General features: G+C 39.0%; 2 protein-coding genes across 7 annotated transcripts in view; both read right to left on the bottom strand.

Moving 5' to 3' along the window:
- prkd3 (protein kinase D3) overlaps positions 1 to 6,518 on the bottom strand; it is a 66,866-nt gene extending 60,348 nt beyond the window's left edge. For 4 of the 5 annotated variants that reach the window (XM_037541923.1, XM_037541924.1, XM_037541925.1 and 1 more), the window contains exons 1-2: positions 6,244 to 6,518; positions 4,776 to 5,506 (exon numbers count right to left, since the gene is read on the bottom strand). In XM_037541923.1, coding sequence (XP_037397820.1) covers positions 4,776 to 5,072 — 297 coding nt within the window. In that variant the 5' untranslated portion in view covers positions 5,073 to 5,506; positions 6,244 to 6,518. Of the gene's footprint in view, positions 1 to 4,775; positions 5,507 to 6,243 lie in introns of those variants that run through there. The other variant, XM_017711872.2, reaches the window with a different exon arrangement.
- Positions 6,519 to 8,035: 1,517 nt separating this feature from the next.
- On the bottom strand, positions 8,036 to 21,628 carry mocs3 (molybdenum cofactor synthesis 3). Of its 2 annotated transcripts, none has more exons than XM_017711869.1 (13): positions 21,416 to 21,628; positions 21,167 to 21,302; positions 20,989 to 21,081; positions 19,438 to 19,558; positions 17,009 to 17,083; positions 16,801 to 16,918; positions 16,576 to 16,684; positions 13,089 to 13,151; positions 12,821 to 12,984; positions 10,722 to 10,769; positions 10,008 to 10,104; positions 9,773 to 9,877; positions 8,036 to 8,253 (listed from the first exon to the last, which is right to left on the bottom strand). In XM_017711869.1, the coding sequence occupies exons 1-13, from the start codon at positions 21,509 to 21,511 to the stop codon at positions 8,096 to 8,098; spliced, it is 1,383 nt and encodes a 460-aa protein (XP_017567358.1). In that variant the 5' UTR covers positions 21,512 to 21,628; the 3' UTR covers positions 8,036 to 8,095. The 2 variants fall into 2 exon arrangements, with proteins under 2 accessions (XP_017567358.1, XP_017567359.1); XM_017711870.1 differs by having other exon boundaries at positions 21,167 to 21,299.
- Positions 21,629 to 21,715: the final 87 nt, after the last annotated feature.

Raw genomic sequence — 21,715 nt, 5'->3', positions numbered from 1 at the left:
CATAAAGCTATGTTCAAGCTGCACAACTCTATAATGACTTTTAAAGTTTAGGTTTTGTAAGCTTATATTATGCATGCTACACTCCTGGCTTTGCTGTAAACGCTGAAGGGAAATGCAGCAAAACTTGGAAAAGCTTCTGATTTGATTGGCGGAGCTGGGGACTCACTTTTCCTTAAGCCTTAACAGTAGTGGGCTGCCATCTCCCCTTATGTCAGAGCATCTCTGGGAGACTGTCAACAAAAACAGACCTGTGTGCAATGGGGATAATACTATGGCTCAATGACTACCAAGAAATGCTTCAGTGTCAGCTTCAAACAAAACTGTTGAATGACTTCTAAAGATATGATGAAAACTTTAGACATTGTGACCTCTGGTTCCCATCACTCCTATTATAAAGATGTTGAGTTGGTAGGCATCTCTATAAAAACTCAATAAAATCTAAATCATGAATGAATCTCAAGGACTTTGTTTGCACCTCAATGACCGAGTTGAGCCAAAAAATTCTTAAATCACTGGAATTCCATGTTATCCACCACAACCATATTATATTTGTGTTCTAGATCATTCAAAAGGAGAACATATGCATGAAGAGCCAATTCATTGTTATGCTATGTCTATGCTATGCTGTTATTAATAAACATCTGGTTCACAAATGTAGTAGCTGAAACAAATCATGATAATGGAACAACCAATCAAGCAAGCAACCCAGTGATCTCATCCTTTGCAAGCCAGAAAATATGAATTTGTTGAACTGTGAAGGTCAGCAAGAACGTTTGTAATATCGGCAGATGAATGTATGGCTTGAAATGTACTAGCAAATCATTTATTTTTCCTGGCTGTCATCCAGTCCTGTAAATGTAATGCCCCTGAGGCATTTCTAATGAGATATCAGAATATAAAACACTTTCCCTGCCTGTGTCGTGTTGACTGGACCAGCACTGAGCACAAAAAGTGAGTGTGTGTTTGTGTGCATGTGCGTGCACTCGTATGTGTAAAGATGGCCAGGAAGATGGGAGAAGTCAGAGTCATATTTTCCACTGATATCAAAGCCATATGATCCTGCCGGGCTGGATCTCAGCAGATGGGTTTTCGGCTCATCCCATGGGTTTTTGGGGAAAGGGATACAGCACAGCTCACAAAAACACGAGCTGGACACCGCTGCTTGGTTTTGCATGCTTTCATTGCAAATCGGTTTGCTGCATGCACTCTAACCACATCAAGATTGAGGCTACATTGATAAGAAAACTGTCACAAGTACCGATTTTAACCTGATTTTAACCATATCGAGCTTAGCGTTTCACCATTCTGAGAATTTGGTGATGCCCCTACACTCTTCCAAATCTGCTGCTAGAGCAGTTACAGCACATCCACAGTGAAATGCGCCAGGAATGGAATTGTCATTTTCTTTGTACTACCGTCTTTCTATCAATGTATAAAAGATGCATGAGGCTTTCTTTATTGTTGGATGAACTGTGCTTTTTTTCCCCAGCGAGCTTATTCTGAGCACATTTTAGACCAGTTAGCACTTACTGACTGAATTTATCCATGTAATAATAAAAAGTGAAATTCCTATTCAAGTGTTAGCTTATTCAAACATGTAGCTTGTGAGACAGACAAAAAAAATAGGTTCATTTTTGGCACATTCTTTACACATCACATTATTTTACATATCAACTGAATGCAACAGCAACATTGAGAAATCACGTTATTGATTGGAAAGAGTTGATTAAACAGCAGCAATAGGCAATTATGTCGGCCTTTAACCATCTAAAATGTTCAACAGCCAATAACATTTTACAAAACAGTGCTTTACTGAAATGGATGTCAGCTGTTAACTATGCACTATCAAATGTGGCTTAATATAAGTCCTTAATTATATTTCTTAAACAGCAGAAACTCCCAAAGTCTAGTGTTATAAAAATTGAAATAACTGCAATCATGTTACATAACATTCTTAGCAATTTTGTTGGTTTCTGTTAATTAACTCTTTCTTTTAGTATTTTTAATCAGTTCTTATTTAAACTAGTATTTGTGCTATCTTCATGCTAAAGGATACCTCTCAAAATCAAGCTATCAAAAAAATGTGCAATTAAAATGTATGTTCTAGACGAACCCGCTCTGTAATCACTTTGCAATTTAATGACAAACAGGGTATATGTAAGTCATTATAAATCCATGTTTAGCAATCTAAAGATTCTCCAAAAGGGGTCGCTATCAGCCCTCAAATCACTTTTACATACATCACTGAAAAAGGGAAAGGATATCACTAATGCATGTATTAGTGAAATGTTTACATGTATACATATGTATATGATTACTTGATTTATCATTAAAATAATGGTTATTTTTTCTTAATAATGTAATCAATAATGAAAGCATAAAAATCCCTACAAATGACTGACTTCCCCTATATTAAAGTAGTCTGTTCATGATAGGTTTCATCTGCAGCATTATCACCAGTACCTCAGCGTAACCTTAATATTGGCTGATTTTATCATATAGCAATATATCGGTCAATACCTAGATGCACTATGGAATTACATTCCATCTCTCTCTTTTCAAGAAAATGGTTTTGGTACAATATTACAAACTGACCATAAAATTCTGCACTCAACACAATATACACAAATGCATACAGAGACATAGAGGAGTCCAACCAATGAATTTCTATCTAAAGATCCAGTTGGAAGAAAAAAGCCTGCACTCTGTCTCTCTATGAAATCCTGCCAACATGCAACATTGAGAAAATATCAATACTGGACCCCCCCAGCAAAGCTCGAGATAACTGGCCAGTGAGCATCAATGGACCTCATAAAGAATAACGGTATTACACTGGCCTGCAGGAATGTGAACTTGACCTGAAATGCACTGGACTAGAAGTACACAAAGCCAAGCGCTGAGTGCTAGTAATGCCGTCTGCTTATGTAGCAGATTAATGTGGAACTGCGCAAGGTTACAGTGTGTCTCTTATCAGTGAGCAGGAGCGCATCTTGTGCTGTTAACGGGTCATGTCAGCACATGACTGCCAGGCTGTTCTCGCTGAGAACAATGGTGTGCTTTTGATGGAGCTGTTCAGTGTGATCTAGTTTTAAAAAGAGCTGGAACTGGGTTAGTTCACTGTATTACACAACAAAAGCCATTTAAGTGCTTTGGTGCAAAACCTTCTTAAAGCAAGGCTGATTTGTTTGTTTAAGGAAGCCATAAAGAAAACAAGCAGCCATGTACGTGTTCCGAAAGTGAGCAGATAAATGCTGATGTATGACTGTACCATTCATGATGTTTGTGACTGAAGTCTGCATTAACACTCACACCTGTGCTGACTTGTTTCAGTCAGTGTATTTCCTGCAGTGGATGTGAACAGATTTAGAACTGATGGAATGAAAATGTGGTCTTTAATCAGTGGCTAATGCCCCTTCGTTGCTTATCCCCTAAAGCGACTTCCTGATGATTACAGCACAGGCCAGACATTAGGCAATTAGTCTCACGCTTTTACGTAAATTAATGTAATGGAAATCACGTAGGACACTTGCATTTCATTAAAAACAAGGCTGATAGAAAACTATGAAGAAATATCATTCATTATGATTTCTTCCCACTCATGATCAGCAACACTAGCTTAGCAGGGAATCACACTGATTGTTCCACAGTTCTGCATAATTAAATTGCAGTAAACAGAGTCATTCTGAGCTTTCTGGTGTGAACTGCTCCATTCTAGAGAAACTTACCAAGTCAGAATTGTTTACAGTGCTGGTGTTAGGAAACAGATGTCAGAAGCATTCAATGCCTTTAAAAGCTACATCATACTGTATTTCAGACAACTAAGTAAGACAAATACTGCCAGGTATTTTAGAGCCTTCGTCTTCCGGCTCCTTTGAAAACCTCAATGTTTAGCCACACTATTAGTTAAGTGAGGACTGTTAAGACATGTGTTGACAATAAGCTCATCAATCAATGTTCACTGACTTTAATCTTCATTTCAAAGTTTTGACTTTATCAACATAAAGCCTGACTGCTATTTATATATTTTCAATGTTCAAGTGAATCTTGACTAGACATCATCAAAATTCCTCTATAATCCTCCCGCACTATTTGCTTAAATAAGCAACAATGCTGTCAAAAATAAGTGCCATAACTCCAAAATAAATGCAAGCCTAAATCATTACACAATCAAGCTGTGCTGAGGTGTTAGTAATCTCAAATAGATATGCTTGTGTGGTCTCGGACACTGTGTCACGTAGTTCTATCTATAAAAACAGACAAAGGTGCACCAAATAGCTCAAAACAGGAGTAGCAAGGCAACCTGGATTTCTTGGTTCTTATGTACACTTTTATAGATAGGGGTGAGCAATATGACAATATTCTATCATTGTTCTTATAAATTATGCTTTTCTGAGCATGACATGGATACCAACAGTACTTAAGGAACACTGAACAACTGCATTATTCATTACAAGAAGAGCATAATCAGTCCCATTTTCCTGGATTTAGTACAGCAGTATGTGAAATGCTCACACTTTAACATTATATCGATAGTTTAAATTGGGTTCTGCTGCTTTTTTTGTCTTTTCCAACTTATTAAATCAAATATCATAAGGCATACTGTGTATCGTGAAAATGTTGTGTCAAACTTCAGATACCAAACTTGTCTTGGCAGATCAACTACATTTGAGGTAAGGGAGAAAACTGTATAAATTTGATGTTTTACCAAACAATCCCTTTAATCAATGTGACCGTAGGCTTAACCTCATTGAGTGACAAGATCAGAGATTGTCTACCTTTTGGTCGATGATGGAGCAGACCAGGTCTTTGACAGCGTTGAGTGACAGGTCAGGCGCCTCCAGGTTGACCGTCTCTCTGGTGAGTCCGATCTGCAAGAGGAAGGACACTCCATGGAGAGATCCTCTGGAGAGTGTGGGGCTGGGTGCACTGTGGCTGCCATTGGACAGGCGGTGGTAGAGGGCCACCGGGGGGCTAGGGGACGGAGACGGCGTGGGGGGCGTCGGTGGGTGCTGAGAGTGGAGGTAGGCTTTTGGTAAGGGCGTCAGAGGAGTTGTGCTGCTGCAGGCAGACATTGGCTTTCCTCCTGCGGCTGAGATGACTGCTGTGTAAAACTAGAGGTGACAAGCTTGAAATCTGTGGCTCAATACCACTGAGCTTCTGAGTCAGCAGGTGTTTTATGTGGACATCTGATACTAATACAGCGCGTCAACAGTGCCTGGACTGCTGCAGGCCTGCGCTGTCCATAGCAGAGGTTTCAAAATTCTTCTCACCTTTGTTTTTGCTATTTCCGAGGCTATAAATATAGCGTGAAGATTGAGATACCATATTCTGGTGCTCTTGCTGCACACCTCAGTGCCTCTGCTGCTCTATGGTGTACATACTGGATCAATGAGAGCTCCGTTCATGTCTCAGCTGAGCAATCAGGACCCCAGCTTGAGCCTTGATAGAGCAACAGTCATCCTAAAGCTGGTTTTGGTCTTCAGGTGCCATTCCTGCTATTGAAGCTCTATTAAAAAGACAGAATAAAGGTTAGTAAGAAGGTGTATTCATACATAAAACTACGTAATTACTATTATTAGTATGAAATAACTAATTAAGCCATTAGATGGAGTTAAATACTTGGCTATTAACATTTGAAGCTATGTAGATACTAAGAGATCAGTACATTCATTAATAATAATGTACTCTTCAGTAATAAGAAGATTTAACTGTTTCAGGAGGAATCATATTCATAATTACTTTGTTCTTTAAGTTAACTTCATTAAGCTGCATGAGGAATCAACAGTGGAGAAAATATCTGCTTTTTGTTCACCATTTTCACGACAAATCTACTTTATACAATCACTGCTTTCTATTGTAGCAGTTATTCGCTACAACTAACATCTGGAACCACAGCCATTCCACATCTGGAGAGGATCCTCCCACTCTTGATCGCAGAGCTGGCAGAGGACCACGAATGCCAGCAAAACAAGTTATACAATGGCTTTGTTTGCGCTCAATAAAGGCTACATAGTAGTATATACTTGAGTAACGAACTCGGAATCAACCCTATCGTGTAAATACTGCACAATGAAACCACAGACGACCTTAATATTTAGACAAGGCGTTTTCTTCTCCGTAACAAGTGGACTGCAAAAGCACTTGAAGCCCGTCCATTCAGTGGAAAAACGAAGATACGGAGCTCGTTCTCGGAGCTCCTGGCTCGGTAACAGGAAAATCGAGCTTTAAAATCCCAAACAATACCTGTTTCTGATAGCTGATCCCTGACTTGAACAGTTTTTGTAAACTTTTCTTCGGCTTGCTCCAGGTGGCGACGAGCTACTTCATGCGCATCTTGTTCTCCTCCCAGCTGTAGCGACTCCCTCCATCTTCGCAGAAAGAAGAAGAATGCTCTCAGTTCGGGGAAAGCAACCGAGGCTCCTGAGCCCGAAATGGCCCAACTACAGCCCCATAAATGCGATGGGTTTCAGACTTTTTTCCTGCCCTTGCAGCCCGCGCATGCCTATCCTGTACGCAGTTTCCGTTATGTGGACGGAGGCTGCAGGCGATTTAGCGACCTCTACTGGTAGAACGCAAATAAATCCAGCAACGAACGAGCTGCCGCTGCAGCCTGGCTTTGGGTTGAACTCACTTCTTATGGCTCCATCTGCTTTGTCAACAAGTTATACGGGCGTATAGCCATTGCTGGCCAAACTACTTTGAAAAGTTAGTGATGACTGAATACTGAATACACTGTCCTAAAAGTATTGCAATTCCATAAAAGTAACATATTCAGGACTCATTACAAATACATGTACAATATATCTCGGGAAAGCATTCTGGATTTTTTTCTAATGTTATGATTCTGTTAATGTTTCTGAACTTTCTGGTATCTCATCCCTGCATCATTCCACTGTTGAGTTCAGTGCAATACCATACCACTCACAAACATGTCCAACACTGAGGAGATGATTCATTCATTCATTCCTTTAAAGGAGCTCAATAGAACTGTAATTAATAACTGACACATGACTGTGATTTATCAGTCTATTCAGGCTTTAGCAGAGATCAGTAACACAGACTAATAACTGATTATCACATTGATTTATCAGTCCACTCAGGCTTTAGCACAGCTCAATAACACTGATTAATAACGGACACAGTGCATTGATTTATCAGTCTACTCAGGATTTAGTAGGAACAGTGTGTCAAGAAGTCATTGAGTTCCTCCTTAGAATTAATCTAACAAGCATGTTCACTACATGATGAGCAGGGTAAAGAGAAGCCATGCAGAGAAACTATGGTTTTATGGTTTTATCATAGAACTATTAGTTCTATGGTTAGCTAGAATGTTAGTTTTATACCCTTGACAGCATCCAAACTGGTCTTACATTGAATCAATACTGGTGAATATATCGCTTTTGTCGGAACAAAACCTCGTATCTCCAAAACGGTAACTTTACAAGAGAAGGAAAAACCTAGTAATACTAAACTGTACACTCTTAAAAACGAGGGTTTTTAGTAAAGAAAATTATTCTTTGCAGATGAAGAATGTACTGTATATATATATCTATATATATATATATATATATATATATATATATATATATAGATAGATAGATATATATATATATATATATATATATATATATATATATATATATAGATAGATATATAGATATATATAGATATATATACACATACCTTTTTCAAAAAGCTACATAATATAGCAACAAAAAGCGTTCTTCTATTGTTATGATGTCAAGCTTATTACAAGAACCCCCTTTTAGTCCCATATAGAACTCTTTTCAGAACCATCTACAGCACAATTTCTATCAGTTGCTTTCATGATGCAAAGAAACATTTAATAACGCAAATGGTTCTTGGAGTTTTCATGTTGCAATATAAAGCCATTTCCATCGTTTTTAAGTGTGTGTGTGTGTGTGTGTGTATATATGTATATATACATACATGTGTGTATATATATATATAAAATGACATTTTTTTTGTCATTTAGAAAATTATTTAATAATAAAAAACAATTGAGAACTGAAAATATATTATGGGCATATTCGCTTTAATTTAGCCATATACAGTTATAAGCAATAAATGACAGTTAATACTGTGGAAAGGAGGGATCGATCCTCTTAGCCCACGCCAGAAGGCCGCCGCTGATGTCTTTCACAATAATTTGCTCTAGTTCTGATCCAGACAACTTTTCCAGGATCTGCACAGCCTTCTGAGAATCATTCCCCAGTTTACACACCACAAACACTAGCCATGAGAAAAGGAAAAGACAGACAGAGAGAGAGAGAGAGAGAAAGAGGGAGGGGAGACAGTGTGGTTAGCTCAATCCATGTCTGTTACAAGCTACGCAAAAAGCAGTTCAAAAGGGTGGGGATATGTGGCTCTGGGAGTTAGTGGGAAATGTGCTAGTAGCATAGTTTTATAATGTTAGGCCCATTACCCAGCACCTACCTTATTTTCAAGCCATGGTATTAAGTAATCTTATCTTAATCGAAACACTCTAGCTCAAATAGAGCTTCTCATCTCTAATAAAAACACACCTCATACAAAAGCTTGATTATGGAACAGGAGGCCAGCTGTTTCTGATGACCAGGCTATTTCTGTGTTGGAAAATGACTGCTTAGCAACGGCATCACCTCCATCCTCATTGGTCATCCAAGAAAAGCAAGTAGTCTGGCAATGTAACGTTACAAAAGCCTAATTAGCCTGAGGAAACTCAGATTACCCCTCTTTTGTTCCCTCATTGTGTAGCTTGCCCAGATATCCCATAATAGGTGGCTGCAGGCATTTGGTGCACAGCAGGAGTGCTTACTGTATACACAAGGTAGGATCATTTAACACACAGGGCTCAATACACTTGCAATATATAGAGTACTGGATGCTCGCCTTGTGATAACACTCGTTTGAGCTGAGAGAAGCGCTGCTGGTAGAACAGAGACAAGCAAGGAGGGTTAAGACATATAACTGTTTACATTTGAGGGATATGATTTTATTTCCCTCCCTTCTAATCTTCAGCTAAACTCAAGTAATGTTCAAGAATATGTGCTGACCTACACATTACACAATTATATATCAAGTTTTATAACATGCCTCTTTACAAGAACTACATTTTCTCCTAACATAAAAACATTATTGGCAACAAATCTCATAATTCATCAACCAGAAGTGAGCTACACCTTCATGGGATTGACCAGAAATTTTTGCTGCCAGAAAAACTAGTTAACGTATTACAGTTCAATGCTTTTTATGTGTTTTCCTACAATCCCAATACAATATTCAACATGGCAGTTTCAGTATATACGTAGATCCAAGTTAGATTACCAGTGGTACTGTTTCCATAATCATTCTTCACAACTCTAGTTTGGATACCCTGAATGCATTAAAGATATGTCATACCAGATATTAATCCTCCTAGACCCCTCCATGATATACATGCATTGAAACATCTCTTGTTGCATTTTATTTAATTAACGGTGTTCTTCAGTGAATGACTAGACATTTTATAAAGATTTGAATTTGATCAAGTGCTTCCTTGAGTGTATCTATAATTAATTTTTTTTTTGCAATTACATACAATAATTATTTAATTTGAACCCGAATGTATAGAAAAAGGACAGTAATAACTTCTAAGAGATCAAATATTAAAAAAAAGATATTCAGCAAATATTGCTCCCAACACTATAAAAGCACCCTCTCACGGAGAATCTTCAGCCCACTAAATGTACAGGTATGTATGGCGGGTCGATGCAAAACCTTTACTCATTACCTGCTACTTGTGATTCCTTGATCTGCTGTTTCAGTTCGCTGATCTTCTCCTTAAGCAGATTAACATGATCTGTCTTTCGCTCCTCTAAATTGGCAAGTGGAATATCTATTGGTAAAAATATGAACTGTTTAAGTATGATGTAACCTAATTACTTGTGAACATGCATTATTCAAAAATATAATAGCCAAGCAGGGTCTCTATTAACTGAAATGATGAAAACCATTAGAAAACCTACTGATTGAAGTTGGCAAACAGCAAATATCCACCTCCACCTTGGGACGAACATCAAGGAGGAGATGAGGAGTGACTTTGTCCACAATGGATTTATACTCCTGCGGTTAACAATATTTCGTTTATGAGTGAACTGGGACAAGAATGGATTAATCCCATTATTACTTTGACTATCAGAGTATGTTAGGATAAAACTTCAAGAATAGACACAGGAATATATAGTGTCTTGAAAATGTGTTCATACCCTTTGAACTTTTCCATATTTTTTCACGTTACACCCATAAGCTTAAATGTATTTTATTGGGATTTTATGTGATAGACCAACACAAAGTAGCAATTGTGAAGTGAAAAGAAAATTAGTTTTTAGAATTTTTTATAAATAAAAATCTGAAAAGTGTGGCATGCATTTGTATTCAGCTCCTTGTACTCTGATACCCCTAAACAAAATCTAGCGTGATCAACTGCCTTCACAAATCACCTTATTAGTAAATAGTTCACCTGTGTGTAATTTATTTTAATTATTTTATTTATATTTAATTTATTTATTTTATTATTAAGACCATATATAATTTTCTTTGTGTTGGTCATTCACATAAAATCCCAATAAAATACATTTAAGTCTGTGGGTGTAACGGGCAAAAATGTGGAAAAGTTCAAAGGGTATGAATACTTCTTCAAGGCACTGTATATATGAGGTAGTGATGCATAAATACTTTACCTGCACAGAGATCCTCTGTTCTGAGGTTAGAAGATTCAGTCTTCGACACTGTAAAATGGGAGAACACTGAAAATGACCATTACTGGACAATGAAATTATTCTAGGTTAGTACTGACTAGGTGGGGTAGTTTAGAAGGCTGTGTTTGGTCAGATCTCTCAGGAATTTTCTATTTGGCTAAATGAGCTTGTGTGCTTGATTTCCTTTAGTTGTCATATGGTTTTCAAAGGTAAAGACCAGCATTGGTTAAACCATACAGCCACACATTTGTCTGTCTACCACTGATTAAAAATATAATTCCTACTAGTCACAGTGACCTCTTGTGGACATTTACTGAGCTGCATATACACAGTACCAAATGGAGGAGGGGATCGTGTTCTTACATATACAGAAATCCAAATTCATCTCACTATGCATCAAAATAAGACAATTTAAAAATAATATTTTGTATTATATTCCAAATTTATAATAATCTTTTTACTGAACATGCAGTGCATGTATTGAGCCACAGTAATGTTGAAATACTGCCAGCTGATGTGGTCATGTTATACTTAGGGCGCCACCTAAACATAGACTATGTACGGGAAATGGTGAAGTACAAGGAATTACTTCAAATTACACAAAAAGAATACAAAGTAAGAACAGAACTGCATCCACATGATACACAGGTATACTTTAGTTTCCACCAGGAAAGCAGCAGGATTTGCATATGGCAATATAACAATTCACCATGATAATATATAGCCATTAAAACTGTATGTGAAATTTTGAGTCAAGAAATCAATTTGCCGGCTGACAAACTGGTCCCTCACAGATCTTTATAGGTAACTTATAGGTAACTTAAATGCTATCTACTGGTAGTTATTTTAACTGTGTTTCCCAACCCTGGTCCTGGAGGCACAATGCCATGCAATGCTTTCACTGCTTTAACACACCCTTTTCAACCCAATAAGGGGTTGTAAATGAGTTGATTAGTACAATCAGGTGTGTTAGGTATAGGATAGACATTAAAATGTGCAAGGTAGTGGGCATCCAGGACCAGCGTTGGGGAAACAATGTTGTGGGTCGCAACTAAATTTGCCCCATAACGAATATTAAGAGAAATCTTAAGAGAAACACTTTTAGATTAGATTAGATTAAGTGACCCTTATTAGTCCCACAACGGGGAAATTTCACCTCTGCATTTAACCCATCCGTGAAGTGAAACACCACATACACTCTAGTGAGCACACACATACTAGGGGGCAGTGAGCACACTTGCCCGGAGCAGTGGGCAGCCCAATCCACAGTGCCCAGGGAGCAGTTGGGGGGTTAGGTGTCTTGCTCAAGGACACCTTAGTCATGTGCTGTCGGCTCTGGGTCACCAGGTTGGTTCCCTAACCTCCAGCCCATGACTGGCCCCAAGAGACATACTAAATGAAAAACATTCAGGTTTATATCTGAAGTGAAATGTTATCATAAATGTAATGTTAAATGGTGAAAGTTAGGTATAGAGTGTTTAATTATATTACTATGTACTAGGCATAGATTGCTGCAAAAGTACAATAAGATCATTTAACTTTTTCTAGACATCTAGACAGAGTAATTAAGCAGTTTTATTAAGTGAAATTATTTCACTATAGGGGGAGAAAATTTGGTGATTGTTGTACAGAATAACAGAGGCAATAAGTAATGATTTTTTTTACAAAGTAATAAACAAACTATCATATTTTTAGAAACGTAATTAAAATAAAAAATAAATAAAATTAATTACTTGTAATGGTTTTTTCATAGAATATAGAACATAGAACAGTCCATTATAACCATGACCAGTGACTAAGGCTGCATTAAAATTACTAAAATAATCACTACAGCCATACAGCCATTTAAAATGTGTGTGTATTCCAGAACAGGGTATTTAACATCAACACATACAGTAAAAGTAATTCTTATTCATGGGGGCCCTAGGCGACTGCCTCCTTTTGCCTAATGCAAAGACTGCCTCTGACAGTAGGTCAAAATACTCTCTTCAAACTACACTACACCACTGAGTAAGAGAAATATCTACCACTGCAGTACACAAGTGCTACCACAGGAAACTGCCCTGCGACATGATTCTAACCTTATCTGTTGCAGCAGAGCCACAGAATTTCTCGTAGTCCTGTAGTTCTGTGACCGTGGGTGTCTCTCCACACACAGCGCACCCTGCCTGTTTGGGCCTAAGCTTTATGGAACGGAACCGGCCTTCCTGACCATCAAATATCAGCAGTTGCTGCCCAAAGGACGCTGCATCAATCAGTCAAAGAAACATTTTCACATAGAGTATTCCATACAGTAAGGGGCTGGTGTAGTGAACTATGAATATTTTATGTGTTTCCACTGAAGGATACATCCTTGTCCAGAGGCAATCTTCAGAACTTCTAAAGCTTGAAGACAGCCCATGATTCCAGGCACTGCAAGGAGGAAGCACATATGGTTTTATATTGCAGAGGTTATGCCTTTGGCTTGAAAACTCAGGGAACCTATAATTAGCGGTGGTAAACTCTGTCCCATGTAGTAAAGTAAACAATTTACAGAAGTTCAGTTTATTTATACACATATATGTTTACTACACACAAGGGGCCAGTTATGTTAACTGGTGTCTGCCAAATATAATGGGAGCTGTAACTATGTAGTAGATGGTTAAGCTGCATCAGTCAGTTGAAGAGAACTGTTTTCACACGCAGAGTCAGTGTAGTGAACCAGGATTATTTTTAAATTTTTACCTTGACAATGATGTTGTTGGCAAAAATAATTAAACTATGCCCTCCAATCTTCCTTGACAGATCGAGCTGTTAAAAGTGTACATACAGCAGGGAAATAAGAGAAGGTGCTGCTCTCTCTGCTCTGTCGAGAAATTTGTTCTTCTTCAAAATTGTTACAAACTTGAAGTTTATTTGTCAAACGAAGAAATAATCTAACTTTCTAAACTGAACATATTCAACTAGTGCTGGGTGAAATATCATCTCTACCAGTGCACTGTGATGTTACTGTATGCAATATGACCCACCATGATAATGCAGTTTAGTGATAAACAACATATATGAGGACAAGCATTAATTCCTTGAAATAATGGCTAAGAAATAGTAGTTTTCCTGTTTCCAATTTAATTCTGTTTGTAGAGCTTTTACTTTATTAGCATTCAGGAACTGCCATTCAATGTAATGTTTATTTTTTGCTGGGTGCTTCAGATTGCTTTTAAAAAACAGTTTAAAATCCATAAAAATGTATTTATGCAATAAGCAGTAAGTTTCCTTTCTGGAATTGTAGTTTTTGTTTAGGGTTGTCATGACACCAGAATTTTGATTTTGATACTGACACCAAGTGCAGTATCACAATGCTCAATACCAAATGATACTATGGCAAAAAGTTCAAAACACTGTATGAACACAAAATGTCGAATGGATTGAAAAAAATACAGGTTATTTTCACTTTTTTATCTATATATATATACTGCTCAAAAAAATAGGGAACACTTAAACAACACAATATAACTCCAAGTAAATCAAACTTCTGTGAAATCAAACTGTCCACTTAGGAAGCAACACTGATTGACAATCAGTTTAACATGCTGTTGTGCAAATGGAATAGAAAACAGGTGGAAATTATTGGCAATTAGCAAGACACTCAATAAAGGAGTGGTTCTGCAGGTGGGGACCACAGACCACTTCTCAGTACCTTTCTGCTTTCTGGCTGATGTTTTGGTCACTTTTGAATGTTGGTGGTGCTTTCACACTCGTGGTAGCATGAAACAGACTCTACAACCCACACAAGTGGCTCAGGTAGTGCAGCTCATCCAGGATGGCACATCAATGCGAGCTGTGGCAAGAAGGTGTCTGTCAGCGTAGTGTCCAGAGGCTGGAGGCGCTACCAGGAGATGTAGAGGAGGCCGTAGGAGGGCAACAACCCAGCAGCAGGACCACTACCTCCGCCTTTGTGCAAGGAGGAACAGGAGGAGCACTGCCAGAGCCCTGCAAAATGACCTCCAGCAGGCCACAAATGTGCATGTGTCTGCACAAACGGTTAGAAACCGACTCCATGAGGATGGTATGAGGGCCCGTCGTCCACAGATGGGGGTTGTGCTCACAGCCCAACACTATGCAGGACGCTTAGCATTTACCAGAGAACACCAGGATTGGCAAATTCGCCACTTTTCACAGATGAAAGCAGGGTCACACTGAGCACATGTGACAGACGTGACAGAGTCTGGAGACGCCGTGGAGAACGATCTGCTGCCTACAACATCCTTCACCATGACCGGTTTGGCAGTGGGTCAGTAGTGGTGTGGGGTGGCATTTCTTTGGAGGGACGCACAGCACTCCATGTGCACACCAGAGTTGGCCTGACTGCCATTAGGTACCGAGATGAGATCCTCAGACCCCTGGGTTCCTCCTAATGCAGGACAATGCTAGACCTCATGTGGCTAGAGTGTGTCAGCAGTTCCTGCAAGATGAAGGCATTGAAGCTATGGACTGATGAAGATATGGACCGGATCCAACTGAGCACATCTGGGACATCATGTCTCGCTCCATCCACCAACGCCACGTTGCACCACAGACTGTCCAGGAGTTGGCAGATGCTTTAGTCCGGGTCTGGGAGGAGATCCCTCAGGAGACCATCCGCCACCTCATCAGGAGCATGTCCAGGCGTTGTAGGGAGGTCATACAGGCACGTGGAGGCCACACACAATACTGAGCCTCATTTTGACTTGTTTTAAGGACATTCCATCAAAGTTGGATCAGCCTGTCGTGTGGTTTTCCACTTAAATTTTGTGTGAGACTCCAAATCCAGGCCTCCACTGGTTAATAAATTTGATTTCCATTGATGATTTTTGTGTGATTTTGTTGTCAGCACATTCAAATTTGTACAGAACAAAGTATTCAATGAGAATATTTCATTCATTCAGATCTAGGATGTGTTACTTGAGTGTTGCCTTTATTTTTTTGAGCAGTGTATATATATATATATATATATATATATATATTTTTTTTTTTTTTTTTTTTTTTTTTTTAATTCTCTCTCTTTTATCAACAACAGAACTCTTCAAAAAGCAGGCAAAAAACATTGTGAACCTAGCACTAGCTTATTTAAGTAAACAACTGAAAGTATAGAATGTACTGAAAGTTGGCATACTGAATGGTTTGCCAAATTCCAGTATTGATAAAGTATTAAACATTTGATGCTTTTTGTAACTCTGTCTGTTAACATTTATAAGACTCTAATTTTCTTATAAGACACTCTGTGCCAGTACTCAATTATATCATGAACATGGCGGCACGGTGGCGTGGTGGGTAGCGCTGTCGCCTCACAGCGAGGGGGGCCTGGGTTCGATTCCCTGGCCGGGCGGCCAGGGTCCTCTCTGTGTGGAGTTTGCATGTTCTCCCCGTGTCTGCGTGGGTTTCCTCCCATAGTCCAAAGACATGCAGTCAGGCCAATTGGACATGCTAAATTGCCCCTAGGTGTGAGTGTGTGAGTGACTGTCTGTGTCTGTTTGTCTGCCCTGTGATGGACTGGCGACCTGTCCAGGGTGTATCCTGCCTTCCGCCCGAAGACTGCTGGGATAGGCTCCAGCACCCCCCCGCGACCCTGACGGAGAAGCGGCTTAGAAAATGGATGGATGGATGGATGGATGAACTTATGCCACCTTAAATATCATATGGTTCAGTGATACTGTACCATATTCAGAGAACATTATGATATTGACTTTTATCAATATCACCCAGTACTATATTCAACTATCACTGCCAGCATCCAGTGTTCTAAAGTTCACACACCTTGCCTTTTAAAACATTCTAAAACTGGCCATCATATGGGTGCGTACTAGGCTTTTAGACTCACCCACTCCTAAGACTCCACCATCAGAGCAATTAGTAACCGTCTCAGGTGGTGGGGGGGTAGGATACAAGCACCTGTAACACGGCCCTCCTTTGTAGTTGTACACAGTGAGCTATGAGCAAAAAAGAGAGCCAAAGTGAACTTTTAAGTTGGATCTTTTCAGAACTCACATACACAACCACTGTAAAGCATGTATAAGATTATTTTTACTCTGAGAGGTAGTCTTACCTGTCCCTCCATTCGCAGAGCGCTGGCAGATACTAAAGGCTTGCCACTCAGAACACAGGCATCATTGACAAGGTACCGTGTGGGGACGTTATCTGAACAGTCAGCCACAATGTCATACATGAAGAACAGGTAGTCAAGGACTCAAAAGTTATACATTTTAGATGTATACAAAAATGACAATGCACAACAGCAGAGTACAAAAAGATACTGTTGAATGAGTTGCAAGGCGTTCTCAGCTGAGAGCTGGAGATGATATGGAACACACTGCACTGCGGAATTCAACCTGTCAGAAGAATGAAGCACATAGATAGGGCCCCTGTAGTCTACCTGATACTATTATAATAATATCTGAAAATACAATTACAAACAATTACAAAGTTTTATATGTGGAGGTATGGTGATTAGTAGAGTACTTCTATGATATTTAGTCACGTCTAAATCTGTATCAGTTTATCAGTTATTATGCATTCACAAGTTACGTAAGCGTCTACATAATATAAACTGAAGCATATAAATAAAAGTTAATAGATCATCTGTTATATACTGTGGGGAAGAAGTTCTCAGTCTTTCTTAAGTATGGAGGCTCTCAAGTGATTGTGTATCATAAGTACAGCCTACATACAGAGGCCTAAGCTTCAAATCATTGCAGAGGTTTTGGGGCATCTCCTGATGGAAAATCTACATGACTTATATACTGATGCATACTATTTTCATGATACAGTGCCTCTAAGCAGCTCTCACCCCCCTGCAGATTTTGTAGGTTTACACATTTGGAGCATACACTTAGCATTGTGAAATTTGGACAGTAGATGGGCCTGGACATGTGAAATGCACTTCAGCAAAAAAGAATGTTATTCCTCTGTTTATTAATTTTTTAAAAATTTGTAATGTTTACCAGAGGTTATTATTCAAACCCTCAAACCACCAGAATTCTGTTTTGTTTCCTCAAGTTTTAAGAAGTAATTGAGGTATTAAGAACAATGAGCTTCACATGCTTCGCTTAATTATCAGTTTTTTTCCCTCCCCAATCAAGTGTACAGCACTCATACATGGTCAACATGGGATAGACTAAGGAGCATTCCAAGGCCATCAGAGAGGGGTACAAAACCCTTTCCAAGGAGTTGGGCCTACCTGTCTCCACCGTTGGGAGCATCATCTGGAAGTGGAAGGCTTATGGAACTAGTGTTAACCTTCCACGGCCTGGACAGCCTTTCAAAGTTTCCTCCTGTGCCGAGGCCAGGATTGTTTGAACGGTCAAGGCTGACCCAAGGACAAAAAGGAAGGAGCTCCAGGAATATCTCATGGCGGTGGGAACATTGGTTTCAATAAAGACCATAAGTAACATACTCCACCGCAACTGTCTCCATTCCAGGCGAGCCTGTAAGGTACCTTTACTTTCAAAGCATCATGTCAAGGCCCTTCTAAATTTTGCTCATGATCACTTGGAGGACTCTGAGGCAGACTGGCTCAAGGTTCTCTGGTCTGATGAGACCAAGATCGAGATCTTTGGTGCCAACCACACCCGGGGTGTTTGGCGAGAGGATGGCACTGCATACAACCCCAAGAATACCCCTACAGTCAAGTGTGGTGGTTGCAGCATCATGGTGTGGGGCCTGGCCATCTGGTCTGCATGCATGGGAAGATGGATAGCACAACCTACCTGGAGATTTTGGCCAAAAACCTCCACTCCTCCATCAATGATCTTAAGATGGGTCAGTATTTCCTCTTCCAACAGGACAACGACCCCAAGCACATGGCCACAAAAACCAAGGCCTGATTTAAGAGGAAAAAGATCAAGGTGTTCCACTGGCCTAGTCAGTCTCCTGACCTTAACCCAACTGAAAACTTGAAGGAGCTCAAGATCAAAGTTCACAAGAGATGCCCAAAGAACCTAGACAATTTGGAGAAGATATGCATCTAGGAGTGGGCCAAGATTACTCCAGAGACCTGTGCCGGCCTGATCAGGTCTTATAAAAAAAATGATTAATTGCTGTAATTGCAAATAATGGTCCACAAAATATTAAACCTAGAGGTTGAATAATAATTTATCCTGATTTTTATGTTTAAAATGTATTATAATGTAACTGAGAAACTTATATTTTTTATTTGTAATATTTAGGCATCTGTTTATAAATGTTACTCTTGTTCAAAGTCTGAAGGCTCTAACTTATTTGCAACTTGCTGAATTTGCAAAATCTGCAGGGGTTAAATACTACTTAGTGCTGTATATTTTTGTAGTTTTTTTTCATTTATATTATTAGACAGGATTCTTTTTACCTTCGTAATGTCTGTATCAAATTACTTTTACACTAAGACGCTGTCAAGAACACATTTTAAGTAAATATCCCAGCCTTCCTTTTCTCGTTCAACCTATAGTCACTGTCAGAACAAAACCTCATATCTTCAAAAAAGTTACTTTACAAGAGAAGGAGAAAAAGTTTAAAAATATGAAAATGAAAACAGGGATGACATATTATTTAAGTACAAAAACTGATGTAGCCATCAGCAAACAGGTTTGCTGAACCCCAAAAGAAGTAAAAACAAAGGGTTTGCCGGACAATTGCGTACATTTTTCACAGTTATGTCTGAATAGTGCTTAAGACACATGTTGCATATTGGTGTAAGATTAATAGGTACCTGTTAAGAGCCTGTGCTGCTGACTGGGCTTTGGGCAGACCTTGAGTGTGTTCTGTGTGCAGAACCTGTCTGTGCAGATTACTCAGCTCCACCTCATCATAGTCCAGTAGCCCCAAACGACCTGAAAGTATATAATATAGTAATACAGCTGCCCGTATAACTTATAACTTATTTAACTGAGAACGTTTTACCATCACAAAATCTAATAAATCCAGCCATGGTTAACTTATTTTATGGCAGCAGTTAACTCCTTTCTTTGTAAGTTTAGATACTGGAGTTAAAATTAATCCTTGTAAACAAGCACATGAAAGTGTGACGTTTATGACAAGTAGCCAATCGCATGAAACCTGAGAAGCTGAGCAACTTGTTTTTCAAAAAAGGAAAAGAGAGAAACATAATACATAAAAAATACGCATTATAATTGTAAAGAGCACTGAAGTCACCACTGCCACCATGTTGGAACGTATAAGAGTAATAGTTGCTTTATAATCTTGATATCTACGTAGTATGATTTGTTTCCTCTGAAGAAAGCAATAGTTTTCATGTGACTGATGCCACAAACATCATGAACAATAAAGTGACCCTAAAAGGAACGTAGAAGTCCACCTCTGTCTAAAGGCTGTCCTTGATTGGTTCAAGAGCTGTTTATGATCTGAAACTTAATCTGGCCTGGAGCATCTTAGGAGTGCAGCATAAACTGTCATGGTGAAAAGACTAAAGTCCACAGTTAGTTTGAACAGCTGGCTAACCAACAAATCCTGCTTCGTAAGACAGGCCCCAGCATTTGACTAAATGAGTAGATTAGTTAACCTACACCGCTGCATTTTTTGCTTATGAAGAAAACCAAAGATTTTTTTTGGAGTACTTGTGTTTTTTTTAAACACCTCACAATTTTTCAGATGTGTATTTGTGACACAAACATCATAACACCTGCAGCTTAGCCAGCTGCACTCATAATTCAAGTGTGATAATAAAAATACAACATAGTTATATCTACTGCTTGGCAATATGCTAGCACACCACCAATACAGTTCACTGTGATTGTGCTTTCATTACTTCATGATAACATGCTATATTTGATATGATGAATATTACTATATTACTAATGCCAAGCAACTTGATGTGGAAGTGTAGTACTCTGTAAAAACATTCGTTGCTGGTTCTTTAATAAAAGCAGTGGTTCTATTTATAACCATGTTATGCTTGAATTGTTGTCTGCATGGTGAAATGGTTCTTCAGATTGATGGAGAATGTGTTGTATATGGTTCTATATAAAACCTATTTGAAAATGGTTCTCTATAGCAACAAAAAGGGTTCTTCTATCATTATGATTTAAAGTTAATAACAGCAGAACCCTTTTTGGTGCTATAAAGAACAATTTTCAAAAAGGTTCCACGTGTCCCAAATAGGCAGAAATGTTCACCTCTGCCTATTTGTATAAGCACTTCCTTTATTGTCCTGCATGCTGTAATACAAACTTTATTTAAAAAAAAACAGTGGTGAACATTAAGTCACAGTACTTTTCAGCCCCAAAGCAGATCCTGAACCTACCTATTCCTGCAGCAGCGAGGTACTGTGCAAGCGGACAGCCTAAACCTCCACATCCCACAACTAGAACAGATGTATTTGAGAGACTCATCTGACCTGGACAGAAAGGAGACTGAATGTGAGGCCTGATTTGCCGAAAGAGAGCAAAATTTGATTCAGATTATGTTCATTAAACTGTTACCTTTAACACCGAGCTCTGGCAAGACAAGCTGCCTACTGTATCTTCCAATGTCTTCATTGGTTAACGATGTGTTTTTCTTCAGAGGGGCCAGAACAGATACGCTATCTTGTAAGTCTGCTACTAAAGATTTAGCCTGCTGAAACAAACAGAAAGAGGAGCAGCTTCTCAGAAAAAAGCGGCTTTTAAAGACAGAAGCAGGACTCAGGCTGTAGGCTGTAACGTTACTGGACACGTAAATGCTGTTCGGACCTTTTGAACTTGGTCGAGTTTCTTTTTTAAAGCAGCAATTTCCCTGTCTTTCTCCAAGAGTTGTTGCTTCAGGCTTAAAACGTCGTCGTCATCCATGTCGAAGCTGAAACGTTAAAAGGAATCAGACTGGCTTGAAATGTGCTGAACTGTAACGGTACTCAACACGGAGCACAACTCCACACGAGCCGCAGCCTTCTTCCTGTTTTGGCAACGTCATTAATACGTGCTGGAGCGTCAAAGTCTCACGTGTTTCCACCAACCAATCAAAGAACGGATAACAATATAACTTTAAAAATAAAA

Source organism: Pygocentrus nattereri, chromosome 10 (genome assembly GCF_015220715.1).
Source record: "Pygocentrus nattereri isolate fPygNat1 chromosome 10, fPygNat1.pri, whole genome shotgun sequence".
Taxonomy (NCBI): domain Eukaryota; kingdom Metazoa; phylum Chordata; class Actinopteri; order Characiformes; family Serrasalmidae; genus Pygocentrus; species Pygocentrus nattereri.
The sequence above is the reverse complement of the archived record's forward strand: the minus strand, read 5'-3'. Positions and strand labels throughout refer to the sequence as shown.